General features: G+C 48.1%; 1 protein-coding gene and 1 long non-coding RNA gene across 2 annotated transcripts in view; one reads left to right on the top strand and one right to left on the bottom strand.

Moving 5' to 3' along the window:
* Nucleotides 1-12,318: 12,318 nt before the first annotated feature.
* On the bottom strand, nt 12,319-16,323 carry LOC133344153 (uncharacterized). The gene is made up of 3 exons (XR_009755324.1): nt 16,064-16,323; nt 15,441-15,539; nt 12,319-13,778 (listed from the first exon to the last, which is right to left on the bottom strand). It is a non-coding gene; the product is annotated as an uncharacterized LOC133344153 (long non-coding RNA).
* LOC133344152 (laminin subunit alpha-5-like) overlaps nt 15,550-19,632 on the top strand; it is a 93,597-nt gene continuing 89,514 nt past the window's right edge. The window contains 1 exon segment of the mRNA XM_061554153.1: nt 15,550-16,270. Coding sequence (XP_061410137.1) covers nt 16,040-16,270 — 231 coding nt within the window. The 5' untranslated portion in view covers nt 15,550-16,039.

The raw sequence follows: 19,632 nt of genomic DNA, 5'->3' as shown, positions 1-19,632 counted from the left end.
GTAATATTCATTCGACGCATGGGCGGCATGTATGTATCTTTGCCCCAGAGACACAAATTCTCTCCCCCACCCTCCTTACACACACACACACACGAAAAACCCCTAAGTTGTGGAGGGGTCAGCACCAGCGTGATACGGGAGCGTTAATCTACGTCAGGTGGGGAAAGCTGGAGGTCAAAGTCAAAACAACAAAATAAAAAAGTAGTTTCCTGCTCAAATAACCACCGCGCCAGTGCTCGTCGGCTCTTTATCGCCCTGAGCCACTGGTGGAAATTACAAATTCATATGCCGGGGGTGAGTCTATCCAGAAGTCAACCACTGTTGACTTCCCCACGAAGCGGTACGGGTGTTATCAACCCCAGAGGGACGGTGGACGGGAGCCCAACTCGCCAGGTAGGATTTTAACTTGCAACCTTCCGCTTGCGAGCTGCTTGTGATACCACTGAGTCACCTGACCGGATGCAAACACAGCAACCAAATAAACATCACTTAATGAAGAGAGTATTGTTCATAGGAGCCGTCCATATATGACGTCACGCGATTATGGACGATTTTTGACCCCCCCCCCTCGTCACAGGGCGTCACAAAAAGTCAGACCCCCTCCTCGAATATTACGTCACAAAGCTCTGCCCCCCCCAAAAAATAAAACATGATTCAAATCGCTTTAAACTATTGTCCTTGTAGTGCGTATTTAATGTGCCGCTGCATTCTGATGTCGTAGGAGAAAACATTTATCAAAAAGTCTATTTAATTAAGTAGAACGTGTTTTCTATATTTATTTAAAGTTGCGCATTTTGATGTGACGTCACATTTCTCAAACCCCCCCCCCCCCCTCGTCACACGTCGTCACAAATGTCTGACCCCCCCCCCCCCTAGGTGCGTGACGTCATTTATGGACGGCCCCATATCGTTCATTTTAAATTCTAGTTGAAACAAACAGCCATACTTACATTAATAATATACTGTACATGTTACGTGGGGTCCTCTGGAGATTTGGGCCCTGAATAAATGTCCATTTTGCCTCCCACTAAGTCCAACCCTGCGTCAAGCAACTTGTCAATTATCCATCGAACGTGCCTCTGCGTTCAACGGGGTATTCTTATTTCAGAAACTCGCAAAACTTTTCCCTCCGAAGCCGACCTTTTGGGCTGTTAGCCAACCTCTGCCCAGACATGAATGAACAAAGTCTGCATATGTAACTACCATTCCATGTTGCTGACAAAGACAAATTAACCCCGCATCGCAGCGTTTACAGACTGTTGAGGCGAGTGCTGTTTGCGAGCGCCTATGAAGGCCGGCACAGCACACGAGGCGGTGGGTGGCCAGAATAAAGCCCAGCCGTCTTTGTATCCCCAGTGCTGATGCTTACTACACACCGCACCAGGTAAAAATTCGATTTAAAGCTTTCGTGACTGCAGGGATTCATCTTCTTCTTTCGGTAAAGTCACGTAGAAGGGAAATAATAAAATAATAAAACATTATAAAATAATTCTCACGACGCTGTCTCCCCGACAGACCTGGTCTTCACCTGAGGACGGCTGCTTGCGTTGTGGCCGAAACGTCGTGAGAATTATTTTATTATGTTTAATTTTTATTATTTTATTATTTCCCTTCTATGTGACTTTACCGAAAGAACCAAGAAGATGAACCGCACCAGGTAGTTATAGCGGAGGCCCAGGACCGGCTCAGATTATAATCGCTTGTGAGTGGGCATCGAACTCGGGTCGACGGGTTCGTAGCGTGGCGTGCCAACTGCTCCACTATCATTGCGAACAATGCGCCTTTACAAAAAAAAACTATTCGTAAAACTGAAACGTAACGGCGAATGTTCAGCGCGTCAAAAATGCACGTGGCCCTTTTTGATCGACCATTGCTGGTTGTGACCCGCACACATTCGCAAAATGTGCTCTGCTCTGAGAAGAGCTTTGCATAAAAAAATAGAAATGGACCACGAGCAAACAATTTGAGTGAAATTTATTCAAAACGGATATATACTATTCACTAAATCGCATTCTAAATCTATTCAAAACAGATATATTACACGTAAATTTGTATTCTTAAATACAACGCACAGCAAATATAATTGTGCAGTAATTTTCAGAGGAGAGAGAGTCACTTATATATTTATGTATATATGTATAGTGTGCGCATCTTGAAACCTTCCAACTCTCTCCATCACAGCTCTAAATCTCTCTTGTTCTTGCTGCAGTGATGCTGCTTATTCTTTGCGAATTGTTAGAATGTTGAATTATGCCCATCCCTGGGTCTGTGTTAATTATCGCAACTCCGATTCGCACGGTTGACTACGTCCGGTGCGAAAGAATTTCAACATACCTACGTACAATTACTGCACTTTCCGCGTGTTCACATCGATCCTACTCACGCACGTTTAGGAATTCGCAAAGCTGAGTGGCCGTACAGAAAATTACAAAAGATTGCAATCGAATGCCACCGCTACCTCGCAACTGTCGTTGAATAATTTTAGTTCGACATTCCGTGGCGCTCAAAATCGACCCACAGCTGAAACTTTTGAACAGTCGCTCCGACATTCCAGGTGTCTTCGTCTTATGAACGGCTCACATCAGACATTCATATCTTGTTCACGTGTCAACCTCTCTGCTTCTCGCGCTTTCTTTGCTTCGTATACACCATCTTGTGCCGTAAGTGATGGACAGCCTTTCTCTACAACAGCCATTATAATAATTTAAAAGTAGCTTTAATACGTGACTGTATATACCGAGTCATATTATTAAGAGTGAATGTATTTACCATCGCAGGCAAATACGTTCAACCAATTCGGTAAATGTGTATCTGCTCATCTTGCAAATCAATTTACAAGGATCGTTCAACATTGACGATACTGTAATATTAAAACTAGAAAAAAATGTAAAATCATACAGGACTTTATTTTTCAAAGCAGACATCCCCTAACATTGGTGTACCCATCGTGTTTACCACATGATGAATACATGAATGCACATGTAATATATGTTGAAGGACGCACATCTTGTATGTGAACACAAATTTTGTCATCATCACTCCCTCGACGTTTTGACTTCCCCCCCACCCACCCACCTCGGGTACATTTTTGTTGTTATTGTTTCAAATTTGACCGGGGCCCTCTGAGCAATCGCGAGTCTGACACATTAACTGCATGTCTGAGCGTGACATTTTAATCGGAGAAATCACCACCTCAGTGGGCCCAGCCCCACCTCACCCGGCACTTGTTATTTGAACAATATCGCCAATTGTTGTTATACTTCCGAGGGAACACGCACGTCGACAATGGTTACAGGATCCATGCGCACGCGTGATTTTTCTTCCTCGTGTATTTCTTCATGCGGTTGCCTCCTCCTCGTCCTACTCTGTGCGTGCGCGTGTGTGCCCACTGACAAGTGCCGGGATGGTTCCAATGCAGAGATGCTTTACAAGTCCCAGCTGGGACGGGAAGCACAGGAACTCAGCCAACAGTCTTTCCGCCTGCCAAAACAACAGCAGCAGCAGCAGCACAGAGCCAACTCTGCCAATGAAGAGCGTTGTTCACAAACACACACAGACAAAGATCCCCCGTATAGCATGTGACATGCTTGATTTGAAGCTTTCGTGACTGCAGGAATCCATACTCTTTGGTTCTTTCGGTAAAGTCACGCAGGTATAAGATAAAATAGATCACGACGTTTCGGGCGCAACACAAGCGTCCGTCATCAGGTGGGAAAGCATGGTCTGCATCAGCAGCAGACCATGCTTTTTATTTTATTTTATACCTACGTGACTTTACTGAAAGAACCAAAGAGTATGTAACATGCTGTTGGGGCAGGTGCTGTTAGCGAGCAGCACCTGTGAAGGTCCACACGGCACACGAGGGGGTGGGTGGCCAGCACCACGCCCGGCCGCCTTTGTCTCCCCAGTGTTGATGCTTGTACACACTGAACCAGGCACTCATTTAAGGCTCGGTCAATCCAGGTGAGAGAGAGCCAGTTAGCATTTCACACATCGCTCACCACTGATGATGATTCGTTGCCAGGAATGGAACTCGGCTTTGCCGGGTTCCGTAACGCGGCGTGCGCCAATCCACTTAGCCACCGTTGCACGCGCACGCACACCACAATCACACCGCAATCACACCACAGGCACACCACAATCACACCGCAATCACACCACAGGCACACCACAATCACACCGCAATCACACCACAGGCACACCGCAGACACACCGCAGACACACCACAGGCACACCGCAGACACACCACAGGCACACCACAGACACACCGCAGACACACCACAGACACACCACACACACACCACAGACACACCGCAGACACACCGCAATCACACTGCAGACACACCGCAGACACACCGCAGACACACCACAGACACACCACAGGCACACCACAGACACACCGCAGACACACCACAGACACACCACACACACATCACAGACACACCACAGACACACCACACACACCACAATCACACCGCAATCACACTGCAGACACACCGCAGACACACCGCAGGCACACCACAAGCACAGGGGCAAGCGGCTGACATAGGCGCCCAACGCAGCAGGAAGCACCGAGGCAGCACCGTGAAGCGATGTGTGCTCTCTAAATCTCAGACAGCTCGCGTGACCGTGTCACGTGACGACTCCGTCGTTGATGCAAAGCGATTAATTTTGTCACTGGTTGGTAACTCACACCCGTCCACCCCTGCTCCTGTCATGCCGGCAAAGAGGGGTCCCATGTGTCTGAGACGGTGGGGCGAGGTGGATGGGACGGTGGTGTTTGAGGTTAGCCTTGCAAGCACGCTCTCAGACGGGTAGGCAGATCGGCAGTGACATCGGTAGGGAGATGTAGGTAGGCGTCCAGGTAGGTAGGCAGAAAGACAGGCATATAATCAGATAGACAAGTAGGTAGGCAAGTAGATTGGTTACTAGGTAGGTAGGCAGAGAAATAGGTAGGCAGTTACGTGGGACGGCAGGCAGGCAGTCAGGTAGGTATGTGTACAGATCGGCAGGTAGGCATCTTCGTTGGCAGACAGGTAGGTACCAAGGCAAGCAAGCAGGGAGGTATTGAAGTAGGTATGTCAATAGACACACAGGCAGACAAGTAGGCATGTAGTTAGGTAGGAAGGTAGATTAATGGGTAAAGAGGTAAGGCGGTAGGCAAATAGACAGGTCACCAAGCAAATAAAAATGACAACAGACAGGTGAATAGACAAGCAGGCAGGACGACAAGTGAATGGGTTGGTAAGCAAGGTGGGTTAAGGTTGGAGTAGGACTACCACGTGGTGCCCATAATGGCCATAGCCTCCTTGGGCCCACTGTGCTGAGCAGAGGGGCCCCGTGCGAGTGACAGTGGAGCTCTCCAATCTGTCATCGCGTTTCCCCCTGTTTAGACCCGGTTTGGGAATATTTTTTTAAACCCCACGCAACAAAGAACTCGATACTCCCCGAGCGCGGGGTTCTACAGCAGCAGCCGCACCCCGATGCCTCGCGGAGCCGCCCCTCCCCGCCGGTTCCTCCGAGGGGATGTCTCGATGTAAAGGGATCCATCCCAAGGCTCCTCTCTCGCTGCAGGAGAGAGGAGCCTTGTATGGCGCGGGCCGGTGCGAGGAATGGGCTGCGGTGCGTCTCACAGGAACACCGATGTGTGTGTATAACTGTACCTTCTATTCTTAGTCACAATACCGGGACGTCTGCAATTTAACCCCCCCCCCCCCCCCCCCCACGAGTTCTGCTCGCTGGATCTGCGTAATTAAAGCGGTCGGTCTCATGTAATTTTTTTAATATTGGGCGATGCGACATAATGTTGGTTCGGCTGAATATGTGTCTGGAACTTCCTTCCATCCCCCTTGTCATACACAGATGACTTTCTACCCCATGCCCCTATCGACCCTATGCCCCTGCTCAAGTCCAAGGCTCAATACATTCCTTCCCTTTTCACATCGCCTAAGATTGACCACCTCTCTCTGAATTAAATGTTCCCGCTGGTTTTGGACAGCGTCCTGAGATGCGGCCACATTAGACGCAATATAAATCCAAATTGAATTGTAGAATTACATTAATGATACAGTTTTTTTGGTTGCGTTCGCTAAGTGCGGCAACTGTTTAATAATAAATAAATGCAAATAATGTACAACTTTTTGTCAACGCTCTGCTGTGTGGATGGAGGTCTCCGCACACCCTGTCACCCACAGCAGTTGTTTGACCATACTTCACCACGCCGGTTAGTGGGGGTTGGCGAATGTGGGAGCTCACGCACGCCACAGATCTTAGCTGTGGTTGTGAATTCAACTGGAGTTGCCAGGTTCGAAGTGCGGTGTTGCTGATTGCTGCATCACTGGAACAAATAACCGTTGAGAATATAATAATTAAGATTTTGTTCTCAATGTTCAAAATAAATTTCGATTTAAAGCTTTCGTGACTGCAGGGATTCATCTTCTTGGTTCTTTCGGTAAAGTCACGTAGAAGGGAAGTAATAAAATAATAAAAATAAAACATAATAAAATAATTCTCACGACGTTTCGGCCACAACGCAAGCAGCAACGTCGTGAGAATTATTTTATTATGTTTTATTTTTATTATTTTATTACTTCCCTTCTACGTGACTTTACCGAAAGAACCAAGAAAATGTTCAAAATAGTTTGTTCTACTTGATTATGGTTGTCTGACATGTCAACTGATACATCCATTTCATGCGTAGTTAGCCAGGAAATGTCTTCACTTGATGTGCGTTGATTTATTCAATGGCTCAGTTTAATTGTTGAGCTCACAGTCGTTCGCTGCATCGTGGTAGATGGTTTTGTCGGTGCTTCCATAGTCGCACGCCGATATTTTTTGCTTTTAATTTTCACTCTGAAGGCAGTGGGCAGACTTGCCATGAGATACGTGGATGTGATTTTTAATGCGTAGATCGTTTTGCATTTCCCACAACATTGTTTTGACTTTTGTTTCCTTGATTTGGAATGGGTTTGAGTCAAAAGTGTGCTGTTATCCGATTACTAAAATATCCTGCCTGAACTCATCAGATGTCATAATACCAAGTGTTGTCACTTTTGGGCTGCAAAGGTGGTTGGGAGATTGCAGTAATAAGATATTTAATCGTTATCTCCATTTACACGTGAGTTTTCTCTGACTACTCCAGTTTCCTCACCATTGGAATATGCCAAAGAGTTTTGAGTTTCAAAGAGGCCCTTTCTGGTTCAAGCGCAATAACTATATTATTATTTGAGATTGAAAAGTTGGCACCAAAGTGCACAAGCAAGACACTCTACCACGAGGCACCGAGAGGAATAAATCCCACAAGCCATCACGACTCAAATTCAAAATCATTCACACGGCCACTCTTACTGTTTTAAGGCATTTAATGTAATTAATGTCATCGACTGCAGACATTGCTAACATGCAAATTCATTCTATGTTTACAGGTTTAGTTTTTGCATCAGTCAGGGCAGCACCCCATCAAAATAATAGCATCATCAAACTTCCGTGCTCAAGGGAACGCTTTGCCGTGGCACGGTGATTTGGGGAGCCTTATTGTGACAAGCTGCCGCCCGCGCTGCCAAATTTAACGCGGACTGCCTGAACTGCAACACCGACAATCCATGCAAACACACTGCCAGTGAGTGTGGCTGTAAGAGTGGCTCAACATACATTTCACTCCTTAACCAACCACTGAAAATTTACTTTTGACGCCGCTTCTTCGGAAGAGATCCCGTCTTATGCTTTTTTTCCTTGCGGCACTTGACACTTTTTGTTCGTTAAATAGCTTCCAGAAACACCTCGCATGCATCTAGAATGAGGTGCAAGGGGATGTTTTACCCCACGTGACAAAGCCGACAACATACAGCAACCCTTACGCAGGATCCATTAGCAATATTTCCTGCGGACTATTCCACATCTCAAACCACAATCTTCTCCTTCGTTACTTTAATGAGTGTCTGATTCACCCCACTACTACGCCACGTGTCCCACACCAGATTCACGTCCGTCTGCAAAGCATAACTTTGTTTTCCCGTTCAATAAAATAAAGAAATAAGATGGTGCATGTGCAAGGCTAATCCTAGAGTCGTGAGTCGTAAGTCGGCAAGCAAGTCCTTCTTTATATACCGCAAATGGCAGTGGCAAGTTAATATATGATGCACGGAATATATTTGGCTGTCCATGAATTGGTGGAACGTTGATGTGGCTCGCAGGAAATTGGAACCGTGGTGGCATAAAACTGCATTTCTTGAAATATACTGGTGCGTGGTGAGCCAGTCTTAGCCATATAATGGAAATAACAAAACAAATGCAGGTCCCTGTCAATCCACAGCTGAACAAGGGCCTCCCCACAAGATGCTGGCCATGGGGATTGTCTGAGCATATTTTACAACGCGGGTCGGTCAATTATGTTCGCCTTGGTTGGGAATCACACTCAGGTGACCAGGTTCACAGTGCAATTCCGAAGCTACCGTGTTACTGCTCCTCCGCCCTGCCCCTCCCCCCCGCCCCAATATATAGCCATATAATACCGGCGTCATGCTTAATTGTAGAATGTACAATTATGGTACAATCCTTGAACTTCCTTGACTGAAAAATCTCTCAAAAAACCAACTCGTTTCACCAATCCACCTCCAAGCCATTGTGTATTGTTTTGATGTTCTTTGTATTGCATACGTTTAATTGGTCGCATTGCACACAATCCTGAGACGCTCTGATATTTAAAGACTTAAAAAATCCCATTGTTATTTTATTATTACAATTTGAAAATGTTGATTGTAAGCATATTCGTTGTGAGAGGGGCTAGATGGGGGCTGGGCCCCCTCCCCAGCTGAAGGCTCGGCCCTGCCGCTTAATTACCATCGCTGGTGTCAAAAATTGCTGGAACAACATGCAACACAGGTGGCAATCACGTGATGGGCGTCGCATCGACGACTCTAAGACACGGGGGCTGAGAGCTGGGGCAGATTCACAATAGACATGAGCAGATCACATTTCTACCATCGTTACTCATTCCGTTTAGAATTATACATTTGCGTAAAGTTTGTTTAACATTGACTGGGCCGTGTCATCCTCTAATGTTGTGCATGCCCCCCCCCCCCCATCCCTTGAAACAATAGCAAGCCACAGATTTGCATGTGTCCCAGGTCTCCCCCGGTATTGATGAAAATCCAAATAGCCCCTGCACCTCCACCTCCTACTCTCCCGCCTCCTCCTCCTCGCCGGTTCCTTACCGCAGGGCGCAGATGTTGGATTTGGTGGCGGCCAGGCTGTGCAGGGTGCCGCTGTAGCCGGGGAACATGTAGGTCTTGTGGTGGCGCGTGCGGATTGCCGAGCCCACGCAGTACTCGCGCGAGGGTGACAGTATGTACTTGTTCGGCGAGTCCAGGGTCACGCTGAGCCTCCTGCGGGCAGCGCTCCACGCGCCCAGGCTCGGGTCGTAGGTCTCCAGGCCGCTACGCGTCGAGTGGAACTGCCCGTACCAGCCGCGCGTCCACCTCCACGGCCACTCACGGATCCTCTCGCTCCAGATCCTCGGCGAGTAGCTGCTCCAGCCCAGGATGGGGCTGGCGCTCCAGCGACCGGCGCCGGCGCTCAACCACTTGCTGACGGAGTGCACGCGCCACCGTTCCGCCGAGCCCCAGCGGAACTGGTTGTAGGGAAGCTCCTTCTGGTAGCTGGGTATGTAGTAGGGCATGGCTGCTGGTGGAGCGTGGCGGTCGCCGGCGGTGGCGGCGTCTGTTCCGAGGAGTCTGTGCTGTCGGGAGTGTGCGGCAAACGCGCGAACGGGGCAGCTGCTTTAAACAAAAATGCTGAACGATTGGCGCAGTGGCGGACGTCGTGCGTCGAGAGTGGAATGGCGAGATTACAACAAAAGCAAACAAGCGACCGAATCAGCTGAAACCACAACACGAATAAGCAAAGAAGAAGGAGACGAGAGACACGAGAAGGGATTAAGAAAAAAAACGCAATATGTAAAATAAAATGTTAGGTTCGTCAGCCAATGGCCCTTCCAGAAGCTATTGTTTGCTCTGGGTCGAATTCCTGGATGGGAAATATTGATCTGGATAACCAATTGGCTGATGGACCTATATGTAATTTTATTTATTTGGCATTTAGACTCTTGTCTCTGTATTATTTAAGAGAAAATATATATACAGTCTGTCCTCTGTTCAACACACATAGCCACTCAAATATCAAATTGCATGCCCTTCGATATTTGTCTTTGTCTATGGGAGCTGGGTTAAGGCTTAAGTGAAAACCCAAATTTATAAATTTTGTGCAAACGCTGATAAACTGGCTAAGACCATAAAATCGCTGAAAGCGGGAATCTGGTTTAATCTCGGGTGTTTGTCCAAGTACATTAATATATACCCCACACAAAACCTCAACAACGTCTCCCACCAATCCGAACAAACGTCTTCAATATTTTAACTCTCCTCTGTGCGACACGGGAGCCTTCACCTTCACACAATATTCATTCACGGGTCGAGAAGAAAATAAGAGGCTCGTGAGAAATCAGTCGCGTATCTCTTGTCGACGGTGGATCGCCCTCGCGTACGAGCGTACCCAATCCTGCCCCTCCGTGCCGCCGTACCTGCTGCGATGAGCTGCGGAGGGAGGAGAGGGCTGGGAGTCAGGGCGGCGTGCGAGCGTGTGCGACGTCTGCCACAGAGGCGGGCTTATTTAACGTGTCGAAGGGGCAGCGAGTTCCATCTACGATGGGCCCGGCCACTCGCCGAGAGCACGCAAGTCCCCAATCCCTTGTGTCGATCGCTAATTCGAGACGTGCCTCCGAAAATAATAACGCTCCTTAACCAGGCATGGAGTATTTGGCCTCTGAGTCGTTAATTCGGGCGTCCTGATGTCACTTCTTAAGTGCACCGTTCGTGTGTGCCTACAAGATGGAAAGATGGCACTCCTGTGACAGAGAACACACAGGTGCGGAAACATGCAGTTGCAAATGCGTTGGATATTGCAAAAATAAATTGTCTTGGCCCTATTGTGGATCTTGTAAAATTGTCATACAGCAGTACCTTTAGAAATCACAAGTTTTCCTTAATTATATTATCAATTTGTATCCGTCATAAAACAATAAAATACAATTCTCACAACGTTTCGGCCACAACGCCAAAACGTCGGAAGACAGCCCTGTTCTTCACCTGAGGACGGCTGCTTGCGTTGTGGCCGAAACGTCGTGAGAATTGTATTTTATTACGTTAATTTTTATTATTTTATTATTTCCCTTCTACGTGACTTTACCGAAAGAACCATGAAGATGAATCCCTGCAGTCACGAAAGCTTTAAATCGAAATTTAACTGTGTATCACTCCATGTTAGGACATGGCCTGTGGAAGGAGATATCACGAAACAATTACTGAGTTCCCTTAAAGGATGAACATGTGAGAGATCCCTTAAATGGATCATTAATCCACACACGAGAGGGCATATCAACAGCACTGACCATGGTACAATCTCGTCCTTGTTGACACTTGGAAATGGGAACCCAACATCTATTATATGTGGTACATAAAAAGGCTGACTTTGCACCGATGACATTTTTTGACACTTCCTGTGAACACACCCGTTCATGTCGCACTGGATCTGGTGGCACCTTTGGCACGGTGAAACGAGCACGGCCTCGTCTGGATTTGTTTGCCAATAATTGCAACGAATGGGATGACGCATCGCTTTGCAACCCCTTACTCTCTTCTCTCCGTTCACTCTGTCAAGACGTGAACTGTTGCTGCGCGCTCCCCGATATTCACTCAATCGTCGTTTGCTTCGTAACTCACAGATGGCGGTGAGGTGGTGGATCAGAGAGCCGCGAGTTCTCTGCAAGAAGAATGTTGCCCGCTCCCCAGCTCAGATCGCTCCCTCTCAACAAGCTCGCGTCATGGAAAGTGAACGTGCTGCCGATGTTTTCGTGTGTTGCTCGTTCTCGTAGTAATTTTCATCCTCGAGTTTTTTAAATTGAACGAATAGACCTGTATTTAAATGAATGAAGTTGGATGGTGCAAAAGATCATTATAATTACTTTTTTGACATCTCCACCATGGAATATTGTATTTATAACATTAAACCGTGTTGTGTGAACACCAGAAGAGAAGACATGTTCAGAACTGAAAAGACGATGATGTTGTTTGAGGAAGTGCAGCAGTTTGAAGGCAGAGTACACGAGGCAACGAAAAGTTAGCCATATCCCGAACCATACACAACTCTCAAAAACAGATATTGGTACGAGCCCAAGAACTGACCCTAAGGGGCCGTCCATAGATGACGTCACGCACCTAGGGAGGGGGGGCAGAGCTTTATGACGTCGAATTTGAGGGGGGGGGTCTGACTTTTTGTGACGCCGTGTGACGAAGGAAGGGGGGCGGTCAAAAATCGTCAAAAATCGCGTGACGTCATTTATGGACGGCCCCTAACCAACCATCAACTACATAGCCAACCAGAACTAAACCTACCCTCAGCCACCCCAACACGTTAACTAGCTCGCCAAACAATGACTTAGGAGCTCTTCCACTGGCTCGAGCCGGCAAACCAGCCAATGGTACCAGCACAGGGGTCGGAAACCAAAATAACACGAAGAGCCATTTTTTTCGAATTTCAAGAGCCGCACTGCAGTCTTGAAAGACCCCTGTACGAGCCATAGCCTTACCCACACCAGCAACACACATCAGCCCTAACCAATAAGCTAACCATTGCCCAGTACTCGCCCTTCCACTGGCTCTGACTAGCCAACCCAGCCACTGGTACAAGCCATAGCCTTACCCACACCAGCCACACACACACACATTAACCCTAACCAATAAGCTAACCAATGCCAAGTACTCGCCCTCCCACTGGCTCTGACCAGCTAACCCAGCCACTGGTACAAGCCATAGCCTCACCCACACCAGCTACACACACACACATCTGCCCTAACCAATAAGCTAACCAATGCCCAGTACTCGCCCTCCCACTGGCTCTGACCAGCTAACCCAGCCAGTGGTACAAGCCATAGCCTTACCCACACCAGCCACACACACACATCAACCCTGACCAATAAGCTAACCAATGCCCAGTACTCGCCCTCCCACTGGCTCTGACCAGCTAACCCAGCCAGTGGTACAAGCCATAGCCTTACCCACACCAGCCACACACACACATCAACCCTGACCAATAAGCTAACCATTGCCCAGTACTCACCCTCCGACTGGCTCTGACTGGCAACCCAGCCACTGGTACTGGCTACTCTCCCAGTGACCCACCAACCTGAACACGAAACCCACACCAGGCGTTTCGGGGGAGTGACCATCCGTTGATTTAGTTTTCAGTGTTGGGGCTCACAGCGCCGTCTAGCGAACACACCGAGTAGTGGAACGCAATGTTTTTTTATTATTACATATAACTTTGTGTGTGTTTGTGATTTATTCGGCGATGCTGGCTTTGCTGCGTTGGTTAGTGGTTTCACACACAAGGACAAATAACAAAACATATTAACAACCCCAACGCATTCGGAATGTCAATACCACCGTGGCTTTAAAGAGGAAATGTCCACGACAGGCCACGGTTCGGGCAGTGGCCCGTATTTTTCGCGCATGATGTGCTATTGAGTACGAGTTGAGTTGATGTGTTTGTTATATAACACAATAGTAGGCACGACACATTTTTAGACTGGTATTTATACCGGGGCATGATTGTTATACCGTACTGCTTACGGACTGTTTACAGGACTGCATTGAGCGCATCAGTCACGGACTTACATTGATTTGTTGTGATGTTACAGATTGAGTCAACTTGAGTCATCTTCAATTCTACACACGAATAAAACACACAACATGCATGACATCATCACAACACGTACATTTAGTGTTCACATAACAGTTACAGTCAATGCATGGCGATGATTGAAGCCTCTCCATTTTATTCGAGATCCACATTTACGTCGGAGATTGTCTAGACATACTTCTTATTTAAAGTCAACATATGTACTACAAATTGATACGTTCTCATATAGAGGTGGTTATTTCATTATTAATTCAAATGTTCAACGTTAAAGTATCTACATCCTGAACAAGCGTGGCAATTACACATTCTAATCAACAAGCGATAAATCTCCTCGCAAGCATGATTCACTTGTACTCTTTGTGTTTTTGGTAAAGTCACGTAGGTAAAAAATAAAATAAATGAAAACAACTAAATAAAATCACGACGTTTCGGGCGCAACACAAGCGTCCTTCTTCAGGTGGGGACAACGTAGCGAAAGCTTCAAATCTAGAATGATTCACTTATTTATCACAGAGTGGTACCGAATTTTATCGACCCTGGAAGGATCATAAAGATATAAGTAAATATCCGAGCTATGAGTTCTAACCACAAGCATCCATTAACAGCAGGGTCTGGGGTTGCAATGGATGACCCATCTTGGGAATGCAGGATTACACTTGATAAACAGCGGTCTGGTTTGGCTCTAGAAGAGAGTTAAGTCTATAATTGGATCTAACAAGTTGCATGGCTTAGGAGTGAGTAGGCTTGGCTGACTGGAGGGATGGAGGGAGACTGTCGGCCCTGTCTCTCTGGAATCTGCAGCCCTTTGTCAATCCACCCGCAAAGCCCAAGCCGTTTATGTCACATGGGGGGGTTTGTATGACCTTACTTCACCACGCAGGTCAGTGTGCGGTGGTCAAAGCCACTGGGATAGCAGTCGTCAATCGCTGTTTATATTTCCGCATGAACCATATCGTTGACACAATTTTCGCCCAACAGTTATGAAACATTTTACGGAAATTTATTTTCCTAAAAGCTGTCACTAAAATGTTTAACCGATTTAATAACGGACTATTTGTCCGAATGAAACGCAATGGTCAGGTGTGTTAGCATTAATTGAATTTTCCTTGAAGACAGCTTGCACTCTTTCCAAACAAGTACATTTCTTATTTTTCATAAGGAAACAAATCAACTGTTGAAGGTATCAATAAATCATCCTTGTACGCCCGCGTCTGAAGACTCTGCTGAGTCTTGAGACGCACGGTGGACGAGATATGCACGTGGAGAAGGCGGAATGATGTTTTATTCGTATTTATTCATAGGGGAAAGTTGGGGAGTAAAAAACGCGTGTGACCAAAAAATTGCTACGTTTGTAAAAAAAATACATTAAATAACCCAACGTGATTTGTGAAAATAAATAACGCTAAACATTTCTATGGATATAAACATTTCATAGGCAGAGGTGAACCTAAAAGTCGTAAGCCTTGACTTGAATAGAGGGATGAGGGTTATGCCACATTCAAACGGAACCCAAGGCGTCTTCGGGAGCGGAGAGATTTACGTAATTCGCTTCGTGGTGGCTCAGAATTTGAACAATGGGCAGCGAAGCATCAACCCGACTTTCGTGTCCCCGCGGGCGAGGGCTTCGCTCCCTAGCGCGCAACACGTTAGGCAACGCGAGTGGCGCGCGGAGCCGCGCTGTCACTGACCACAAGCCAGAAGGAAGGCAGACACAGGGTGTGCCCCCAGACCATCCGCTCGCCTCTCCCACACACCCCAACCTGTCCCCGCCTCCACCGCTCGCTCACCTGCGCGCACACGCACAGCGGCTACACCTTGGGAGCTCCCACCCCCCTTCCCAGCCCCGCAGCCCGCTCGGTATTTAAGCGAGCGACACGCGGGTGCCACGGGGGTGAATCTTCATGGGACCGGGCTGTTGATCGGGTCGCTTGGGTTGTCCGTAAGTTGACGCTGCGGTTGATTGAGGGACCTACTTCGGATCGTCGTTGTTGGGGCGAAGCGAGAGGCGCGCGCCTGCCCGTGTGAGTACGGGGGGTGGGGAAGGGTGACAGGGTTACGCATTCGCGTTGTACATCGGCGAGGTTGTTACGCGATTTATTCCACGAACTTTTTTATTTTGGGGCGACGTGACATCTTTAGCCGAGCACGAAACGGTTGATTCCACGGTTGATTCCACGCGAAAAGATCCGACAACCAGCCAGCCACCCAGCCATCAACCCAATAGTGACAGTCACACAACAAGCAACAACAACACGACGATCGGCCCCGGGAGAGTCAGGGTAAAGCCATGACGTATATGGCTCTGTCTCACCTGGTCTCGATGCTACTGCTGCTGCTGCTACCTGCTCTCCCTTCCGCCCGGGCCGCGGGCAATGAGCCGAGCCTGCTGCCTCCCTACTTCAACGTGGCCGAGCGTGCCAGTGCCAGCGCCACGGCGACCTGCGGTCAGGACGAGGAGGGCAGGAGCCGGGAGGACACGTCCTGCGCTCTGTCTGGGAGCGCCGCGCTCAGTGGACAGGTGAGTGGGAGTCAGTGAGTGGTTGGTTGGTGGTGGACGGGACGCAGTGGTGCCGCGCGAGACATAAGGAAGCTAAGTAAAAGCACGGGGTTCCAAGTGGCTCAAGGGGGGGGGGGGGTCAAAGATCCATTCAATATAGCAGCCGCTCGTCAAATTCCGGCTCAAATTTAAAGCCTAACGCGCATAGCAAGATGATTGACATTAGCACTATAATTAACTTCTCTCGCCTCTGTCTTTGTCTGCACCTGTCATATTTCTTAATATTTTCTGACTCAATTCTGGCAATGAAACAGGTGTTAAGATGTTCAAACACCAAACAGACATCTTTTGCAAGTCGCGTCGTTAATGCAGACTTGATTTCTTGCAAAGGTTTCTATTTGGTGTATGAACATCTTAACATCTCCTGTTTAATTGGCAGAAATGGTAAAACCATTTTTTTTTCATACTTTGATACTGGCAAAAGGTCCCATGCATTTCTACTATTTTACTACACCTCTGTCTCGTCTCTATCTCTCTGTTGTCATCTACATCTCTAGTCTACATATCTCCTACCATCGCACTACGAGTGGGGGGCTCATCGAGTCGAGTGGGGGGGTTATCACCGATTGGAGGGCCCCCCAAATATAATTCCTGCTTCAAACCGCCAATGAGCCAGAAACCACCACTGATGGGACAGATCGGCATCTCTCGTGACTTGGGGTCATCGTGTGGCTCCGTCGATGGGTCGTTAAGGTCACCGGCATCTCTATTGTTGTGTCAACCGTGGATCGGAAATAGTGGTTTTAAAAGCACAGCGTTGTGAGTGTATTCCACCACGTGGGGCATCTGTGATCTTGACCTTATCGCTCCTTCACTGGGTCATGAATGTCTTTATCGTGGGGTGTTCTTTCATACTGACTATGTGGTTTCACAACTGATGCTTCAAGGCCTTCATCGTAGGGTTATCAATGATCCTCATCTCATGGCACCACCACTGGGTCATCAATGTCTTTGTTGTGGAGTCACGCTTACATTATGGGGGCGGGGAGTTCAGATATAACTTCAGTTTATAAGATATGCTGTAGTTAACTATAGGCTGTCCACACTCGTATCACTTGACTAACGTTGTGCTTGTATTGAAGCCTTCGATGTTCATGTGGCTGATCTTAAATCAGCCCAATGTTCATATAGCATAGCAGAGAAGACCGATACCAGTGGGGAGGCAAGATGTCTGGCAAGATATCTGTGGCGTAGTCTTGCAGGGAAAATTGCCATGGCATTTGTGGGCTACGCTTGTTCGCTGAGCACGTGGAAACCACAGTTCGTTCCTTACCGTTGGAGTGCCCTCTTCCTAGGGGATGCGGTGAGAGTGTGAGAAGGGCCCAAAAACGCAACGAGACTTCGGGGCTCTCAGACGGTGCCTTGTTTAACCGGGGTGAGAGTCCCTTGATGATGTCCGGCAGTGATCATCTGTTGGAAGGGAGACCTGGGATGAAATGCAAGGATAACAGTGATGGCGGAACGGTGGGAGATTCTAACGCTCCAATGGCAACGTGGATTCATTTGGCATCAAAGCCTCTGACTAAATCGCCAGGAATGCACCCGATCCCATCAGAAACGCGGAAGCTTAAGGAAGGTTGAGCCTGGATCGCGCTTGAATGGGCAAGACCACCGTGTAAGTAAAACAGGCGTAGTCGGCGTTGTGGACAGCAGAGGGCAATGCAGCTGGATCGAAATAGCCCTTTCCCGGCCTGCACGGCATGTTACGTACGTCGAACTTCTTTCGCACCGTACCTAGCCATGGGGGGAGGCCCTCATCCAGCGGTGGATTTACAAATCCGGTACGCGACATTTCATTGCAGCCATGTCAGAAAGTCGGACCGTGCCCATCAAAAGGCTTACGGACCAAAAGAGCGGGGGGAAGCACATTGACACGTGTTGTATAGACACTCTGAAAAATTTGGGCGGTGTGGGTCGTTCGGCTTAAGACGATGGGACAGTTCTTGAGGCCCCCCGGACTTGAACAGATGGAACCAGGGGGGGTTCCGGACAACGGTCCAGGGGGTGGCACCAGTGCCAGACTAAGCTAGTGCCGGACCTGTAGCATGATGTTATAAAGGGGCTCTAAATAATAAAACACTTTAATATTAAAACACTAATTGTCAACTTGCATAGTAAATTCATTGTATTTTTTCATTTGCATAAAGCCAGATAATGCGACACATCGCTAACCTTAAACACCAAGTCGTTCGTAAAAGTTGAAGGCGGTATAGTACTATAGTAATAGAGCAAGTGCAGAATCACTGAGCCGGAATTGATAGCTTGAAAGCATTTAGCGCGGGGGGCCCTTGAAAGTGCGGGGCCTGTAGCTACTACATATGTAGTAGCTACTACATATGTAGCTGCTACACGTGTAGCTACTTGTGCTACGAGGATAATCCGGCACGGGGTGGCAGCCAAAAATAAGAAAGGGCGACGTCGCCACCGAGTTTGTGGTTCACTGAGGGGCTTCCTTGGCGTTACCCTTGCGAGAGGGGGGGGGGGTAGTAACGTGGTCGAGGTGGGCATGGTTCGAGAGGATGGCGGTGGACGATGCTTTACGCCCGTTGTGTTTTTTTGTGCGTGTGGTCCTGAGGGAGCGGTGGAAATTCCAAAACGTCGCCGTGACTGGAGATGAGTCCCTCCGGAGGGCAATTCGCCGTTGATTTCCACGCACAGCGATGGTTCGCTTGTTTGATGCTCGCACGCGTAAACGCGTCCACTGCGCGAGAGTAGAATGTTGTACAGTACCGTTTATTTATTAACAGAACCGCATAGCAGCATTCTGTGGACGCTGATTGTAAAATCTTCAATCCATTCGGGTGGCCTCCCTTACCCAAGCGTGCGTACAGCGAGACACGAAATCACGAATCTCAACTCACCTTTTTAAGGCCACGGTAATAAACGCCACTAAATGCTTACTCACAGCGGCGAGAACATTTCTGCTGACAAATTTGACCAGCCGTGGGAAGCATTGTATAAGGGGCATTTATTTGTTTATTCATTGGGTATGTGCGAATGCGTGTGAAGCGTGTGTCGTAGACCTGCGTAAACATCGCCACTGGGGAGACAAAGGCGGCCGGGCGTGGTGCTGGCCACCTACCCCCTCGTGTGCCACAGTGCCGGTAGCCTTCATAGAGGTGTTACTCGCTGACAGAACTTGCCCCAACGCTCAGTTGAAGGCTACACGGGGCGAACTTTGCGTGCAGGGCTACGTTCCTCGTGCGCGTCTGGTGGTATGCAAGTGTTACAACCTCAGGGCATTCCCTTTTTGCCTCTTTTGTGTGAGAAGAGCAAAAAGCGATAAATCGCTTTGACATCCATCCTCCGTACAACTACGAGTC

The sequence above is a fragment of the Lethenteron reissneri genome, chromosome 19, assembly GCF_015708825.2.
Source record: "Lethenteron reissneri isolate LAM-NWPU_2019-01 chromosome 19, ASM1570882v1, whole genome shotgun sequence".
NCBI lineage: Eukaryota > Metazoa > Chordata > Hyperoartia > Petromyzontiformes > Petromyzontidae > Lethenteron > Lethenteron reissneri.
Note: the sequence above shows the minus strand (reverse complement) of the source record. Positions and strands in the feature narration are given on the sequence as shown.